The 15,199-nt window shown below is 40.0% G+C and overlaps 1 protein-coding gene across 1 annotated transcript in view; it reads left to right on the forward strand.

Moving 5' to 3' along the window:
- The window catches only part of SERPINB12 (serpin peptidase inhibitor, clade B (ovalbumin), member 12), a 12,818-nt gene extending 8,525 nt beyond the window's left edge, over positions 1-4,293 (forward strand). Inside the window, exons 6-7 of the mRNA XM_006756822.2 lie at positions 939-1,106; positions 2,080-4,293. Of these exons, the coding sequence (XP_006756885.1) occupies positions 939-1,106; positions 2,080-2,484 (573 nt within the window). The 3' untranslated portion in view covers positions 2,485-4,293. The remainder of the gene's footprint in view (positions 1-938; positions 1,107-2,079) is intronic.
- Positions 4,294-15,199: the final 10,906 nt, after the last annotated feature.

Genomic DNA, 15,199 nt, shown 5'->3' on the forward strand with positions numbered 1-15,199 from the left:
CTTCCTTCCTTCCTTCCTTCCTTCCTTCCTTCCTTTCTTTCTTTCTTTCTTTCTTTCTTTCTTTCTTTCTTTCTTTCTTTCTTTCTTTCTTTCTTTCTTTCTTTCTTTCTTTCTTTTGTGTCAGACACTGCACTGAGCATTTTCTATTTATTATTTCATTTGTTCCCTAAAATCACCTTATGAAAATAGGTGTTATTGTTATTATTCCCACCAAGGAGCCGAGGGGAAAAAACACAATGGTTAATTTATGTAGCCAAATCCATGCATTAGGATTCACATCTGTGTTTGCCTGAAAAACCCATGTTCTAAACCACCCGGCTGTGGAATAGGAGGAAGGGAAAAGTCAGACCCAGCCTAGCACTTGTTAGCTGGATCACTGTCAAGGGTTTCATGTCCTCATCTGTAGATTGCTAGTCCTCCCACCCCCATACTGTGAGCTTGTCTGAGGTTTGAGGTGTCTGGGGCTGTGCCCTTGCCTCTGATGAAAGTCCATGGAACAGGTACTGTTATTTACTATGTAGATGATTATCATTTAACCAAGGTTCCCATGGGCCCTGCGGTGGGGTCATTCAGTCCAGCTCAGACAGGGGGTCGAGTGAGGCCATGAAGCTGGGGTAGCTGAGGTATGGAAGAGAGAGAGAGCTGCAGGGCTTGTTTCTGCTGGCTAGGCTGTGAGTAGGTGCCTGGATAGACAAGCTACCAATAAATGGTTTTGGGAGTTGAATAATCCATTAGAACCACAGGAGGAGAACGTGTTGGCAAAGTAAGGGCCTGTGGGCAGATGACTCTTAGGTTGGGTCACTGGTGTGGCTCAGAACTTCTGGGGAAGACCCTGCTCAACTTAATGGACCCCTGTTTTTGCAGAAGTTGGGGACCATGAGAGTTTGTAAGCTTATCATGGCAGTCCTGTGACCTTCTACCTTGTTCATTCACTGCAGAATGAGAAGAAGACTGTGAGGATGATGAATCAAAAGGGTACGTTTAAAATGGGCTTCATAGAGGAGGTGAATGCACAGATCCTTGAAATGCCGTACACCAAGGGCAAGCTCAGCATGTTCGTCCTCCTGCCGTCTTGCTCTGAAGATAACCTGAAGGGCCTACAGGAGGTAAAGCTTCCTTTTCCTGTCTCTCCAAAATGTTTCATTGTAGATCTTAGGAGAGCAGCCCCATCTACCATCTACCTCCTGAGGCAGGATGGTATCTGAGCTGTAAGAGATAAGCAAATCATACATGACAATCTGAATTTGCTGACCTATTTATTCCTCACTTGTTTGGAAAAGAACAAATGCCAAACATCTAGGCTAGGGCTTTCCTCTCTAATCCCATTTTGCTCTCTGGAATTGTATTTTCCAGATCACCGAATCTGGGTGGGAGTAACTTGAGAATTGCTACAGATAAGATAGCTTTTCCTTTTCCCTGAACATCCCAAATGCTGGCCTCTCACTCAGGCTATTTTGCCATAGCTCAGTTAAAGACGCTTTAGCTGAATCCTGCTTCGGGATGCCTGTGCTTGGACAGGAGTGGGGATGCTGATACTGGAATAGATTGTGTGTGAGGTGGGAATTAATAAAACCTGGGGAGCTCAACTACACATCCTGTAGGTAAAGAGATAGAGACAGAGGGAGAGAGAAACAGAGAGAAACACTGGATAGTAATTATAATAATAACCATTATTCAAAATGTATTATGTGTCTGCACTATGTTAAGTATTTTAAATACATAACTTTGTTGAATCCTTGAGGAGCCTGATGGTATTATCTCTGTTTTATAGAAGAGCTTGAACTTCCAATGTCAAGGCTTGGTCATGCTCACCCAACTTAATCAACTGAGCTTTGCTGAGCTTTGAATACTTGTCTGTCAGACCCGCCAAAACACTGAAACTCAAGTTGTTCTGTAACTTCTAAAGAGAAAAGAGATTTGTTTGGGGAAGTTCTAAATGAAATCAGAGTAGTTTGAGGTGGAGGAAAAGACTTTGAACATGGTTACTATCATTGAGTAGACTTGGGCCCTGAGAAGTAATTGGGGTATTCTTTGCAGGCTCATAATTTGACCCTTAATATTGTTTTCTTCATCTTGCAGCTTGAAAGGAACATCACTTATGAAAAAATAGTGGCCTGGACCAGTTCAGAAAATATGTCAGAAAAAAGAGTAGCTGTCTCCTTTCCCCAGTTCACCCTGGAAGACAGCTATGAGCTCAACTCTATTCTCCAAGACATGGGCATCACGGATGTCTTTGATGAAAAGAAGGCTGATCTTACTGGGATCTCTCTACATCCCAGTTTGTACCTGTCGAAAGTTGTCCATAAAACCTTTGTGGAGGTGGATGAAAATGGCACCCAGGCTGTCGGAGCCAGTGGGGCTGTGGGCAGCGTAATGTCTGCACCATCCTGGGAGACCTTTAATGCTGATCACCCTTTTCTCTTTTTCATCAGACACAACAAAAACCAAACCATTTTCTTCTATGGCAGGTTCTGCTCTCCTTGAAAGGGGCACAGTGTCTAGTACCTGGGAGCTGGAAGAAAATGACAATGTAATCTTCCCATAGCATAATGAGGGCATTTTTTGCTAATATCTAAAGCTGATGGAATTTCATCACAGTGTCCTGCTCCCTTCTTCCAGCTTTTGGCCTGGGTGTGTCCTGCTCTTTTTCTCAACCTGTAGTTGACTTTCATCTAAATCCCTTAGTATTGAAGAACCCTTGCTCCCTCTTTCACCTCTCACCACCCTGAGCTCTCAAGCATATAAAAAAAATTCACCCTCTGGACCTGAAGGTCAACATCATTGAGAATGATATTGACTTTAAGTTACCTACCTCCTTTTGAGGGAATCGTGGAAGTTCAAATCATTAGACCACTTCTAGGAAATGGCAAACTCAGAAACCACTTTAACATGGGTGACAAGAGAAAATATTTAAATGGAATGTATTTTGGAAACTCAGCTTTGTTTCTATGGCAGTTAAAATTTTGGTGCACTGGGCAAGATGCATCTTCCTCTTCCTCTTCCATACTGTCTTCCTCTTGCCCAAAGATGTCCTGTAAGAGGCTTCTCACTTAGGAGGAAGGAGGGCTTGGGGGTGGATTTCAGTGAGAGCTCAAAGTTATAAAAGTATATCAACCAGCATTCATTTTGCACAGAGAATTTGTCTTGTGAATTTAACATTGACTCAGGAGAGTGGCAAGTGAATTTAAAAGAGATTAGTCTTAGTTTTCCTCATTGAGTCTCTGAGGCTATCATCATGAAGCACTGCTCTCGGTCTCTTCTGTACCCTCTTCCCTTACTTAGAGCATTTTTCTAATTACCCATCATGAGGTGGGGGAGGAAGCACTTTTCACTGTGGAAAGTAGGGGTCCTCATCCCCCTCTCTGTACTCTGCTCACATGAACCTATTTGTCCACCCAAAGGTCTCAGGCCTGGGCCTGGGCATGATGCATGTGAAATCTCTTGTCAGGAAGGCCACTGGCTCCATAGCCAGCTCCAATCTACTGAAAGCCTGATGCCTGAGTGTTCGACTACAGGACCCGGGACCTTTGTTCTCTGATGAGTCAGTTTGAGTTCTTGATCTCTGCCTTAGCTGAATGCTCTGGAATGACCCTGACATGCCTCAGTCTTGGTGAACTTCTGGCCTCACTTCCCTGCCCTGCCTTATATCCATCTTCTTCCCAGTTGCCACCGTGTTGGTTACGTGTGGTGGTAGCAGGTTTTGCAGGTAAAGGTAGGTTAACTTCACATGCTTTCATGCTGCCCCACCCACCCAAATTTTCTTCCACACTGGCAATTTCTTCGTGCTGTGAGAGTCAAGTTCTATGTTCTTCATGCAGGCTGCAGATAATCACAGTTTGTTTATGGCATTAAACATCTTCTCATTGGGAATATGAGACAGTTTGAGGCAGCTCTTGCAAGTCCTTTATCCATAATTCACATCCCATGGATCAAATGTATCTCAGATAATCAAATACTTAGTGTCTCCTGTGGTTCCTTTTGGGGCTTATGATCTTAAAGGCTGATTCCACACTGACCTGCATCATCGCTGGACACTGAGCTGGATAATCATAACTGACAAATAGGCTCGGAATTGTCTGGCGTTGTTTACATTCTTATCTTCTTTGGTGAAAAAAATCTTCCTATTTGTATTGTGATTTCTCAAAATTTTAATCCCAAGGGGAAAATATATCTGTTTTCAAAAATGAGAAAGAGTGAGATTCTTAAATCTTTCTGTAAATCAGTAAATGCATTCTTTATGCAACATTGATTGATTAAAATGTTTCTTCTGAATGAATAAAAGCACTTTTGTCATTAAAATATGTATAATGTATTATCAACGGACTTTTTAGTGATATAAATCTAACTTAAAATTTTTTCATTAAAAATATAGAAATACACAATATTTAAAAATAACAATTCATCTATTATGTAGGAAAGATATATCTTGCGCTATACAAATTCTTACAACTTTACACCATAATTACACATGGAAGCTTACAAAAACAGATGAAAACTCACAATTCTGAAACCTAAGAGACAGCCCTGGCCACTATGGCTCAGTTGGTTGAGTGTTGTCTATGCACTGAGAGGTCAATAGTTGATTTCCAGTCAGGGAACATGCCCAGGTTATGGGCTAGATGCCCAGTGGGGGTGCACAGGATGCACATCTTCCACTAATGTAGTTCTATAATTAATATTTAATTTAAATATCCTCATACTTTCTCCCTCCCAATTTCTCTTTCTCTCAAATTAATAAAAAATATATTGAAAAATAAAATCTAAGAATCAATGAATGATCAAAATGTGGAAGAAATTTTTGCTGACTACAAATTAATGGGGCTGGACGGAAAGGTCTAATTGAGGAGCTACCTATGTGGCAATCTGTCTTGTATTCCTACCACGACTGCCTTCCCGAATTCAGAAACACAAGATCTCTGCCAATCAAAATTCTGGAATCCATTTCTCTGCTTTGCACTGACTGCTGTTTCCTAGCCTCTGTCTTTCTTAGGAGTTTGTTTTTTTTCAAGTATGACTCAGAGGAAGGTGAGACAGCCATTGGCACTTTCCCACTCTAGGCAGTTTGTCATCACAAGTAATGTATTTTTTTTTGTGTGTGGGACAAAGACAGAAAGAACCCTGGAGGTAATGTTTGGGTTTGCATATTTCATCTTCTCTCTTTGTTTGGAATGTCAGGGTCAGGCCATACATGGAGAAAAGCATTCTAGCAGTCAAACAGAACTATTCTAGATGGGGCTGTGGGAATTATGCTCAAAATAACTCTTCAATCTTTTCACACCAACAAGATTGACTCTCTAGTAAGGCAGGCAGAGGCAGGAGATCACACAAATCTGTAGGCTGCCATAACTGCAAGAAAACCAACCAGAGCATGAAACTCTAGGGAGTGAACTCCTCCATGATGACTGCAAAGTTCCTTCCATCCAGCAATGTTGCAGGACAAGCCAGGCAACGTAGAGTTCAAACAACTGATTTATGCTGACTAGCCAACAGGTTCTCTACTACTCTTTAATTCACAGGCCCAGGACATTCTGTTTTATTTTAATCCAAGTCCTCCTTATGATTTTATATATCATCTAATGCATGCCTATCTCCCCTTCCTGCTCCTCCCAGTTTGTCCTGGAGCTGGATAAGCCAGAACACTTATTGCATCATCCCTGATGCTGTTTACTTCTTTTGCATGTCCAGTATTGTTTTATTACATTGTCGTTAACCTGTGCGGAGGTACTGTAACTGGGGCAACAGGATGAGGAAGATGTGCAGTTGCCTCAGTGGGTTCCTTTGTTCCACAGTTGAATGCCAATTTCATCCACATTACTCACGTTGTATTCTTGTTTTCCCCAATCCACTTTCTTGTTCTTTTCTTTTACTCAACAACAACAACACTAAATTTACCCCACATATGCACACTGTTCACCAATGTATTCGCTATAATCAATATATAATTTAAATATTCTCATACTCTAATACCCATTTCCATTCTAAATAATGTTATCCATGATATGCATCAAACGATGTTTTAGCTACAGATGGGTGAAGAGGATTTAAGAATCAAGGACAGAAAGAACCCTGGAGCAGTATATATTATTGATTTTAGAGAGGAAGGGAGAGAGAGAAAGAGATAGAAACATCAATGATGAGAGAGAATCATTGATTGTCTGCCTCCTGCACGCCCCCTACTGGGGATAGAGCCCGCAACCCAGGCATGTGCCTTTGGCCGGAATCAAACCTGGAACCCTTCAGTCTGCAGGATGACGCTCTATCCATTGAGCCAAACCAGCTAGGGCTGGATTTGTATATTTTATCTTCTCTCTTTGTAAAAGAAATACACAATAGTGGGGCTGACAGAAACCCGTGCACACCCTTTGTTGACACACATAGTTTTTAAACACATAAATCCATATCCAAGGTTAAATAAATGTATAAGAACTTTAGGGTTGTGAAAAAAATAGTGTCAAATAAGGAAGGGATACAGCATGGTATAGACAAAAAGTGAGATTTCAGGAAAAGATTTATGGCAAGAATTAGAAGATCAATAAGATTTAAAATGCAACAGCAGAATTTAAATAGATTTTAGAGGCAATAAAGCAGCAAAACTGATGCACTGGAAAATTTAGTTATTGATGAAGGTCTCTCTTAAAATGTATAGGGAATAATAGGAGGGCAATTGTAGATACAAAGAGAAAACACAAAGTAAATCCAAGAATTATGGTGTTTCTGAGAAAGGAAGCAGATTAATTGGCATGAAATCAATAATCAAAGATATAATTTAAAAAATTTCTTAACTTGGATAGTCACCTGATTACACTGATTTCCAATAAATATAAGCAAAAATAGACATCCTAGAAACTTTAAAAAATAAAAGATTGAGAAAATAATTCTATTAACATTTGGGCAAAAAGAAAATTTACTTAAAAGGTTAAACAATTAACCCAGCTGTGTGGCTCAGTTGGTTGAACATCGTCCCATATACCAAGAGGTTGCCAGTTCGATTCCAGGTTAGGGCACATCCTAGGGTTTTGGGCTTTATCTTCAGTGTGGGGTGTGTAGGAAGCAGCCAAAATGATTGTCTCTCATCACTGATGTTTCTATCTCTCTCTCCTCCCCTCTCCTTTCCTCCCTTCCAAATCAATAAAAATGGGTCAACCGAAGGACTTGTATGCATGCATATAAGCATAACCAATGGGTGCAAGATACTGGAAGGTAGGGGAGGCCGGGGGAAGGTCAAGGGGGAAAAAAAAGGAGACATATATACTACTCTTTGCAATACTTTAAGCAATTAAACAAAATTTAAAAATATATATATATTTTAAAAAGTAAAAATATTTAAAAAAGGATATATAATCAGATGTGCCTCCAATGTTTGTGTTAAACTTCTGGAGAAAATACAGCCTAGTGTACAAGTTTGAGAGGGAAATAATTAAAGAATTTCATGCTGAGTCAAGTTGCAAATGCAGCAGGAAGTCCTCTCTGCTCCATTTTTGCACTTGTGACTGTAATGTGTTTAATCCCCAGCACCTGTGCTGTAAACATCATAGGAACTGAAATTAAATTCTTGTTTTGAGCAGAATCCCATGCAATCAAAGATTCCAAAAAGTTAGTAAAGAAATTCCTTCAGTGAAAATATGATTTCAATTGACCATCAAAGGAAGAAGAAAAGTTCTTAATTTTGAGTTTTATTAGTAATGATGTCCCCAAATTGTGTGACTTTCTCTTTATAGCAGGTTTTTTTTTTTTACATTGGGTACATAGGCAGGGGGTGAGTCTCAACATCCAGAATAAGATTGCAGCCATGGAATCTCTGAATTGGGACAATAATAATACCTAATATTTATTGAATACTTATTGTGAGCTGGTACTGATCAAAGACCTTGATGTGTGCCAGCCCATTTAATCTTCTTAATCATCCTGAGCGGTTAGTTATTACTATTAGCCACATTAACAGATGAGGAAACTGAGGCATAGAGAAATGAAGTCCTTTGTGTAAGGTTGAACAAGGACTTGAACCAGGCTTTCTGGCTGGATATTATACGGTGGATTTCTAACCACAGCTGTATCTACCCTTCCAAGTAGAAATAAAGAATACAAGAGGTCATTTATATCCATTTCTTTATTTTGCACACGTGAACTTTGAGGATCAAGAGTTCCTCAAGATCAAGTTTTAGGTGGCCAATAGAGTTGAGAGTGCCAGTGTTCTTGGTTTGAAGGTGAAAAATTCAGGAAGCAGGAGGAGTTATGAGGCAGGCAACCATCGTGGGGACAGGTTCAAGTAGCAGTTCTGTAGGAGCAACCAGGTAGGTGTGTGTCTTCCTTTTCCTGCCTTATGCCAAGTGGTGAGTGTCAGACAGAGGTCTTTGCCCTCAGGCTGGACAGTAGGTGTATATAGAGGCACAGCCGAGCCCCAGGTGTCACCTATTGACAAAGAGGACACATTCCCACTTACTGGTTATAAGCTACTGGTACCCTTGCCTGGAAGCACACGGGCCCCTCCCACTCCTAAATGCCAAGGTAGGCTGTGGTAACCACAAAATAGCCTTCAATCAGTCTAATCTCAAACACAGAGATAAGCGTGTAACCTACATTAACAAATATTTAGTGGAAACAACATTTGAAAGAAAGAAGTCCATCTTAACAGAGTTAATAAGAGACATTAAAAATCTGTAATAATAAAAGCATAATAAGCAAATTATACCGGATGTCCTTCCGGATGAAGCCGGGGCTGCGAGGTAAGCCCGGGTCCCGGGTGCCAGAGGGAAACTGGTGCTGGCAGCCAAAGGAAGGAAGGCCTACTCCTGCATGAATTTCGTGCATCGGGCCTCTAATATGAAATAAGAACAGAGCATTATTAACTATGTATTTAAAGTTCTTGGAAATAACCTTAATTATTACAAAAAGGTTAGTAAATTGACTAAGTAGCTGAAAAGTCAGCTGGAAGATTGAACCTAGAAAAAAAGATAAATGGAAAGTACTTAAAAATGTTAAGAGCTATGCAAGGTAGTTTAAAAAGTTTCAACGTTTACCAAGGAAGATTTCAGGAACAGAGTTCTGAGGGGTTGGAGAAGAAGTACTCAAAGATATAAGAAAAAAATCTACAGAATTGAAAATATGGTCATACAGATTGAGAAGGCCATTAAAAACCTACACTTCCACACTGTGGCAAAATTATTGATCAATGGAAAAAAGTGTTCTCAAAGCTTTGTGAGGAAGAGAAATATAATTCATACAATGGAATGAAGATAAGATTGTTTTTAGGCTTCTCTATGAACCAACAAGAAGACACAGAACAATATTTGCAGTTCTGAGAGAGAGAGGAAAAAAGAAACTAAAACTTGTATCCATACAAATTAGTACTCAAGTGTGAGAGCAAAATGCATGAGCAAGGACTCTGAGTGTACCATCTGAACATTTGAACCTGAAAGAATGCCTAAAAGTTCTACTCTAAAAGAATTTAAAAGATGAATTGAAGAAGAAAACGTGGGATACACATAATAGTGATGCCTCCAAAATAAAAAAAAGATTAAGACACAATTTAAGGTTAAATTAGAATAAATAATTAAAAAAATAGGATTCAGAATATCTCAACATGAGAGGTGGGTGGTGGCGGGTTGAGGAATGAAGAGGGAATTAGAAATAAAACCTCTTGTTATATTTCAGGGGATGCAAGGGAGAAAGGAGTAACCCTTCACATGAATGGAAAATTGTGTCTGGATATTTGTGTTAACCTAAGGATAACCAGTTGAAGAACTGAGAGAGAGTGCATAATTTAAAACATTAGGGGAAAAAGAATGAAAAATTCATGCTCAATTCAAAGATATGTAAAAAAGGAGAAGAAAAGCAAGAAAGCATGGCGTATACAAAATTTAAAACAAGATGGTGAATAAGTTGAAATATGACTAGTCCCAAGAAGTATGGATGAGTTAACTTGGACAATTAAAAGACAGACTGAATTAAAAAGACAAATTTTAAATTTCTCTTTTAAAATTTATAATTTTATATTATATTTATAGGAGACAATGATAACAATAGGAAAATTAAAATAATGATAGAGAAATTGAGGTACCAGAGAAATATTAACAGGAGGGAAGTGAGAATCACAATAATATCAGCTTAAAAAATCAAATCAAAGTCCAAAACAGAAATAGAGAAAAAGATAAATATTTCACTTTGATAAAAGATGCCATCTAAAAAGAAAAAATAGTATAACTTAATAGCATAATTTTTAAACATAAGGAGGAATACATAAAAGAAGTTGCAAATCTGCAAAAATAGTAAATAACTTTAATATATCTTTTTTAGATTCCAATAATTCAAGCAAGAAAAACATCATTTTGCTTTGTTAGTGCTTATTAATTATCATTTTTTTTCCTCTGGCCAAATCCCTCCAAAAAACTGAAGCTATTTTTGGAGTTTTCATAAGCTGGATTGATCAATCTTTTATTGCTCCTATATTTTAAATCAGTCTTTTCTCATGTCCAGGTTGTAAATAATTTACCCATTTCCCTCCATTACCTGTATGATTTCATATTTAAAAATTTAGATCTATGATCAAAATGGAATTTGTTCTGGCTTATAGGTGAAATATAGATCCAATTTTTATCTTTTTCCAAATGGTTATCCGTTTATTCAATACTACTTATTAAGATATCTCTCTGTACCTCAGAAATTTGAGATACCACATCTTCTATATATAAAAGCCTAAGCGACCATCCGACAGTTCGACTGTCTGACCAGTAGCTATGACACACACTGACAACCAGGGGCAGATGCTCAATGCAGGAGCTGCCAAGCTGCAGTTCTCGGGTGATGCACCCAGAACCAGAGAGGAGGGAGCCTGATCCCTGGGTGCGTCACCAGAGAACTACCCTCTCGTAATCTAGGACCCCTCAGGAGATGTAGGAGAGCTGGTTTTGGCCTGATCCCTGCAGGCCAGGCTGAGGGACGAGGCTCAACCACTGAGCCAAGCTGGCCAGGCGATTAATGAAAACTTTTAATGTTTATGTAGCCAGTAATAATAATTAACAGTAATTTTTACTATTAATGTCAATACTTTTGCATATTTCATTTAGTTATGCAGTTGATTTAGAGTTGATATTTTGAATATGGTATGAGGTAGTAGTCAAGATTTATTTTTACTTGTATGGCTATACAGTGGACTCAGCATAGTGTATTGAAAACACCACTCCTTCCACTTCGCTGCAGCGACATTTCTCAAAACAGTCCTGTGTTGCCCAGCCAGTGTTGCTCAGTGGTTGAGCATCAACCCGTGAACCAAGATGTTGCCGATTTGATTCCCAGTCAGGGCACATGCCCAGGTTGCAGGCTCTATCTCCAGTGGGGGCCATGCAGGAGGCAGCAGATCGATGTTTTTTTCTCAAAAAAAAAATCTACCGTTCTCCCTTCCCCTCTCTCTAAAATCAATAAAACCATATGAAAAAAACCACAAAGCGGTCCAGTATGCCTGTATGTGCAGATATATGTTCTGGCTTCTCCTTTGCCCAAATAACACTTAGTTCTTTAATGACAAGTCTTACTATTTGACAGAACCTCAGAACCTCTTCCTCCACCTTCATGAATGTTTTGGCTATTCTAGAACCTCTGCTATCTATGCTAATAAAAGGGTAATATGCTAATGAGGCTGTACATCTTCTGGACGACCTTCTGGACAACCTTCCTGACAAAGTCGGGCCTGGGCGAAGTCACCTGCCTGTGTTCCAGGGTGCCAGCAGCTGTGGCTGCGGGCCAGGCAAAGCCAGCTCAGGTCCCAGGTGCCTTGCCTGTGGGGAGGGAGGGAAGCCCGGGTCCCGCACAAGGCAGAGGTGGTTAGGGGCGATCAGGTCAGCAGGGGAGCAGTTAGGGGTCATGAGGCAGGCAGGCAGAGGGGTTAGGTATGATCAGGCAGGCAGAGGTGGTTAGAGGCTATGAGGCAGGTAGGCAGAGATGGTTAGGGGTGATCAGGTAGGCAGGCAGGTGAGCGGTTAGGAACCAGCGATCCCAGATTGGGAGAGGCAGTCGGACATCCCCTGAGTGGTCCCAGATTGGAGAGGGTGCAGGCTGGGCTGAGGGATTCCGCCTCCCCCCCCCTCCTGTGCACAATTTCGTGCACCAGGCCTCTAGTTTCATATAAACTTGGAACCAGATGGTCAATTTTTTGAAAAAAAAAAGAAAAGAAAAAGGAAAAAAGAGAAACCTCCTGGGATTTCATTGAGATTGGAGTGATCAATTTTGAGAGAACTGACATCTTTACAATACTGAGTCTTTGAAACCACAAATAAACTATCTCTCTCCATTTCCTTAGGTCTTCTTAATTTCTCTGTACTATGTTTGATCTTTTTTTAGATAGGGGCTTGCACATCTTTCATTTTTGATAAGTACGTGATTCTCTTTGATACTTTAAAAAATCACATATTAAAAATTTTATTTTCTAACTATGTTGCTAAAATATAAAAATGCTTAATTTTTAAAATGTTGACCTTGTATTATAATCTTGGTAAACTCACTTTTTAATTCTTATAATGTATGTACCAATTCCTTCTTGAATGATTATTTTATTTTCATTTTGAGTCTTGAAACTCTTAACTAATTAAGTAATGAATTAATTAATCAACTGCCTGTTGCACTTGCTAGGGTCTCTGGTTCAATCTGAAGGAGGCAGTGAGAGTGGGCACGCTTGTTTTGTTCTTCAGCACAAAGAGAAGTCTCTCTCTCCATTTCTTTCTATTTGTAAATGCTGTTGAAGTACTTGTAAGATGAGCATATTCCTGGCTCAATATGTAAAGATGACAATTTCTCTCTGCCATTAATGTATCAGTTTTAAAGAGTCCAATTTGAAATCCCCAGAGTATATTTCATAGGCCTTGATTAACTGATTAAAAAATTATCTAAAGGAGAATGTATATATGCAAGAATTGCCAAGGAATTTTCAGAGAGAGAAAACAGTGAGAGGGTTTGGGCTAGATATTAAAACACATTTGTCTTAGGTCAGCTACCCTAGAAGCAGAGCTGAAGACAGGGATTCTTGTTCAGGTATTTGGAGGGGGTGTGTGTCTTTGAGAGAAGCAGGACTAGGTAAGGGAAACATGTTAATCAGTCATGTGGCCTCAGCAAGAGTTTAGCTTCAGTCTGATCCTATGGAGGAAGCTCTGGCTGACAAATTGCATTTACAAAATGAGTCCTATTTTGATGCAAGGGGACTGACCTGTCCTTTAACATCCTTATGCCAATGACTCACTCCTGAGGTGTGCCCTGGTGAGGGTGGGGTGCTGTGTATTTCCTGGCAGGTGGTTCCCATTTAGCTGAGAGTCATTTGACAGAAGGGCAGCTGTGAGTTATCAGCCAAACCAGTAACTGGGTGATAGAAACACTGGCTGGTTAAAAGAATTGGGGTGGGACCACAGCAGCATCCACTACATTATAGGCTTGGAGACAAAAATGCTATAAGCCAGTATTGGGAACAGACATGCAGAGGTTGTGTCAAACTTGGGATGGGATGTGGAACTCATTACTACTCTGATTCAGGGCTTAATTAGCTTCTGTCCTCACTCATAAGCATAGAAACAATTTTTATAGTTTCTAATTATTAACATATCTACCTTTAGGACAATTTTGGTACTAGAAGGGGCTGATAAAATAGAAGGGGAAGGGATCCAATGCTGGAAGGTTTTGATGACATTGAAAATGAGGGTTAGAAAGATCAAGGACAGGCATCTGTAACCAGATGGAGAAATTTTGGTGTCCAGTTAAATTTTGGTTACAGCAGGCGTAGTCCCTGGTGATGGCAACACCCACAGTGCGGCCACGTACATGGGCTTCCAGAGGAGAGGGAGGCGAGAGTCAGGGAAGTGAGAGATGCTGCTGACCTAGACTGTGAAGATGTACAGAGGGATGCTTAGGGGGACTGAAGACCACATGCCAAGCATCAGGGTGCGAGGTTATGGTTGGGGACAGGGTGGCACAGGGAGATGTTGTAAGTCTGAGAAGGGGACATTAGAAGTGACTGAAGGAAGAATAGCTTGGAAGAAGCAAGAGAAGAGAGGGATGACAAATGGGCACCTTGCTTTCTGATCTCAAGATTTGAATGACTTCCCTCAGTGAAGACTTTGTGGGGTGTGGTGGTCTCAGGGAAAGCCAGGCATCCTTGTGAAGACCGGGTGATAGAGAAAATGCTTTAGGAAGATGCAGAGAGCAAATGGAAATAGCTGGGCATTGGAACAGGGAGTCTAGGGTCCCAGAGAAAGGGATTAGAAGACATACTGATAGGAATACTAAAACATAAAACAATTGCCAACTCAATGATTCTATGCCATTTAAAAAATGTTTATTTATTGGGGGTGACAGTGATTAATAAAATTATATATATTTCAAGAATACAATTCTGTGATACATCATCTGTATATTGCATTGCGTGTTTACCACTCAAAGTCAAAACTTCTTCTGTCACCATTTGTTTGACCCCCTTTACCCTGTACTACCCTCTACCCAACTTCCTTTTGGTAATGTGTCTATGAGATTTTGTTTGTTTTTTCATTCATTGGCATCCAGGGTTGACTCCATAACTAAGTGCTAATTCTTTCCAAACCTTCCTCAGTTTGCACATTTATCGGAGAGTTAGAAAGCAAAGTTAATTATGTACAGCTTTGAGTTTGCTTAAAGAGATGTAATCAAAATATTTTTTTAAAAAGCAAACTGTGAGTATTGAGATTGGCACAGGCATCAGCCAGCCCTTGGAAGCCGTATCGCTGAGATAAGTTGCTTCCTTAAGCAGACATTCACGTGAGAGGGAAGAGCTTAGATATCCTTCTAGGATTCGCTGCTTGGTAATGTGATGAATCTCCACACCTTCAGTCCAAGCACTGCTTCCTTTAATGAACTAGTAGAGCCAATAAGGATGCCCCAGGATTGGTAGGAAAAACCGGAATTTGGAGGTAGAACTTTCTGTTGAGGATTTTGTTTTAGTAGTGTTGTTTTCCTGAGTTCAGTGAGCTTGTTGGATGTTTATGAATTATTGATGCTTAGCCCAATGTTTGCTACACAATAGATTCTCAAAAATGTTTATCAAATGAATTAAAGTGAGAGACATCATAATTAATAAACAGAATACTTGAGAACAAGTGTGTGTGTGTGTGTGTGTGTGTGTGTGTGTGTGTGTGTGTTTGGCTGCCTGCCCAAACTTTTCTCATGACGTTTTTTCACTACATTTCTAGCA

The sequence above is a fragment of the Myotis davidii genome, unplaced genomic scaffold (genome assembly GCF_000327345.1).
Source record: "Myotis davidii unplaced genomic scaffold, ASM32734v1 scaffold11, whole genome shotgun sequence".
Classification (NCBI taxonomy): domain Eukaryota; kingdom Metazoa; phylum Chordata; class Mammalia; order Chiroptera; family Vespertilionidae; genus Myotis; species Myotis davidii.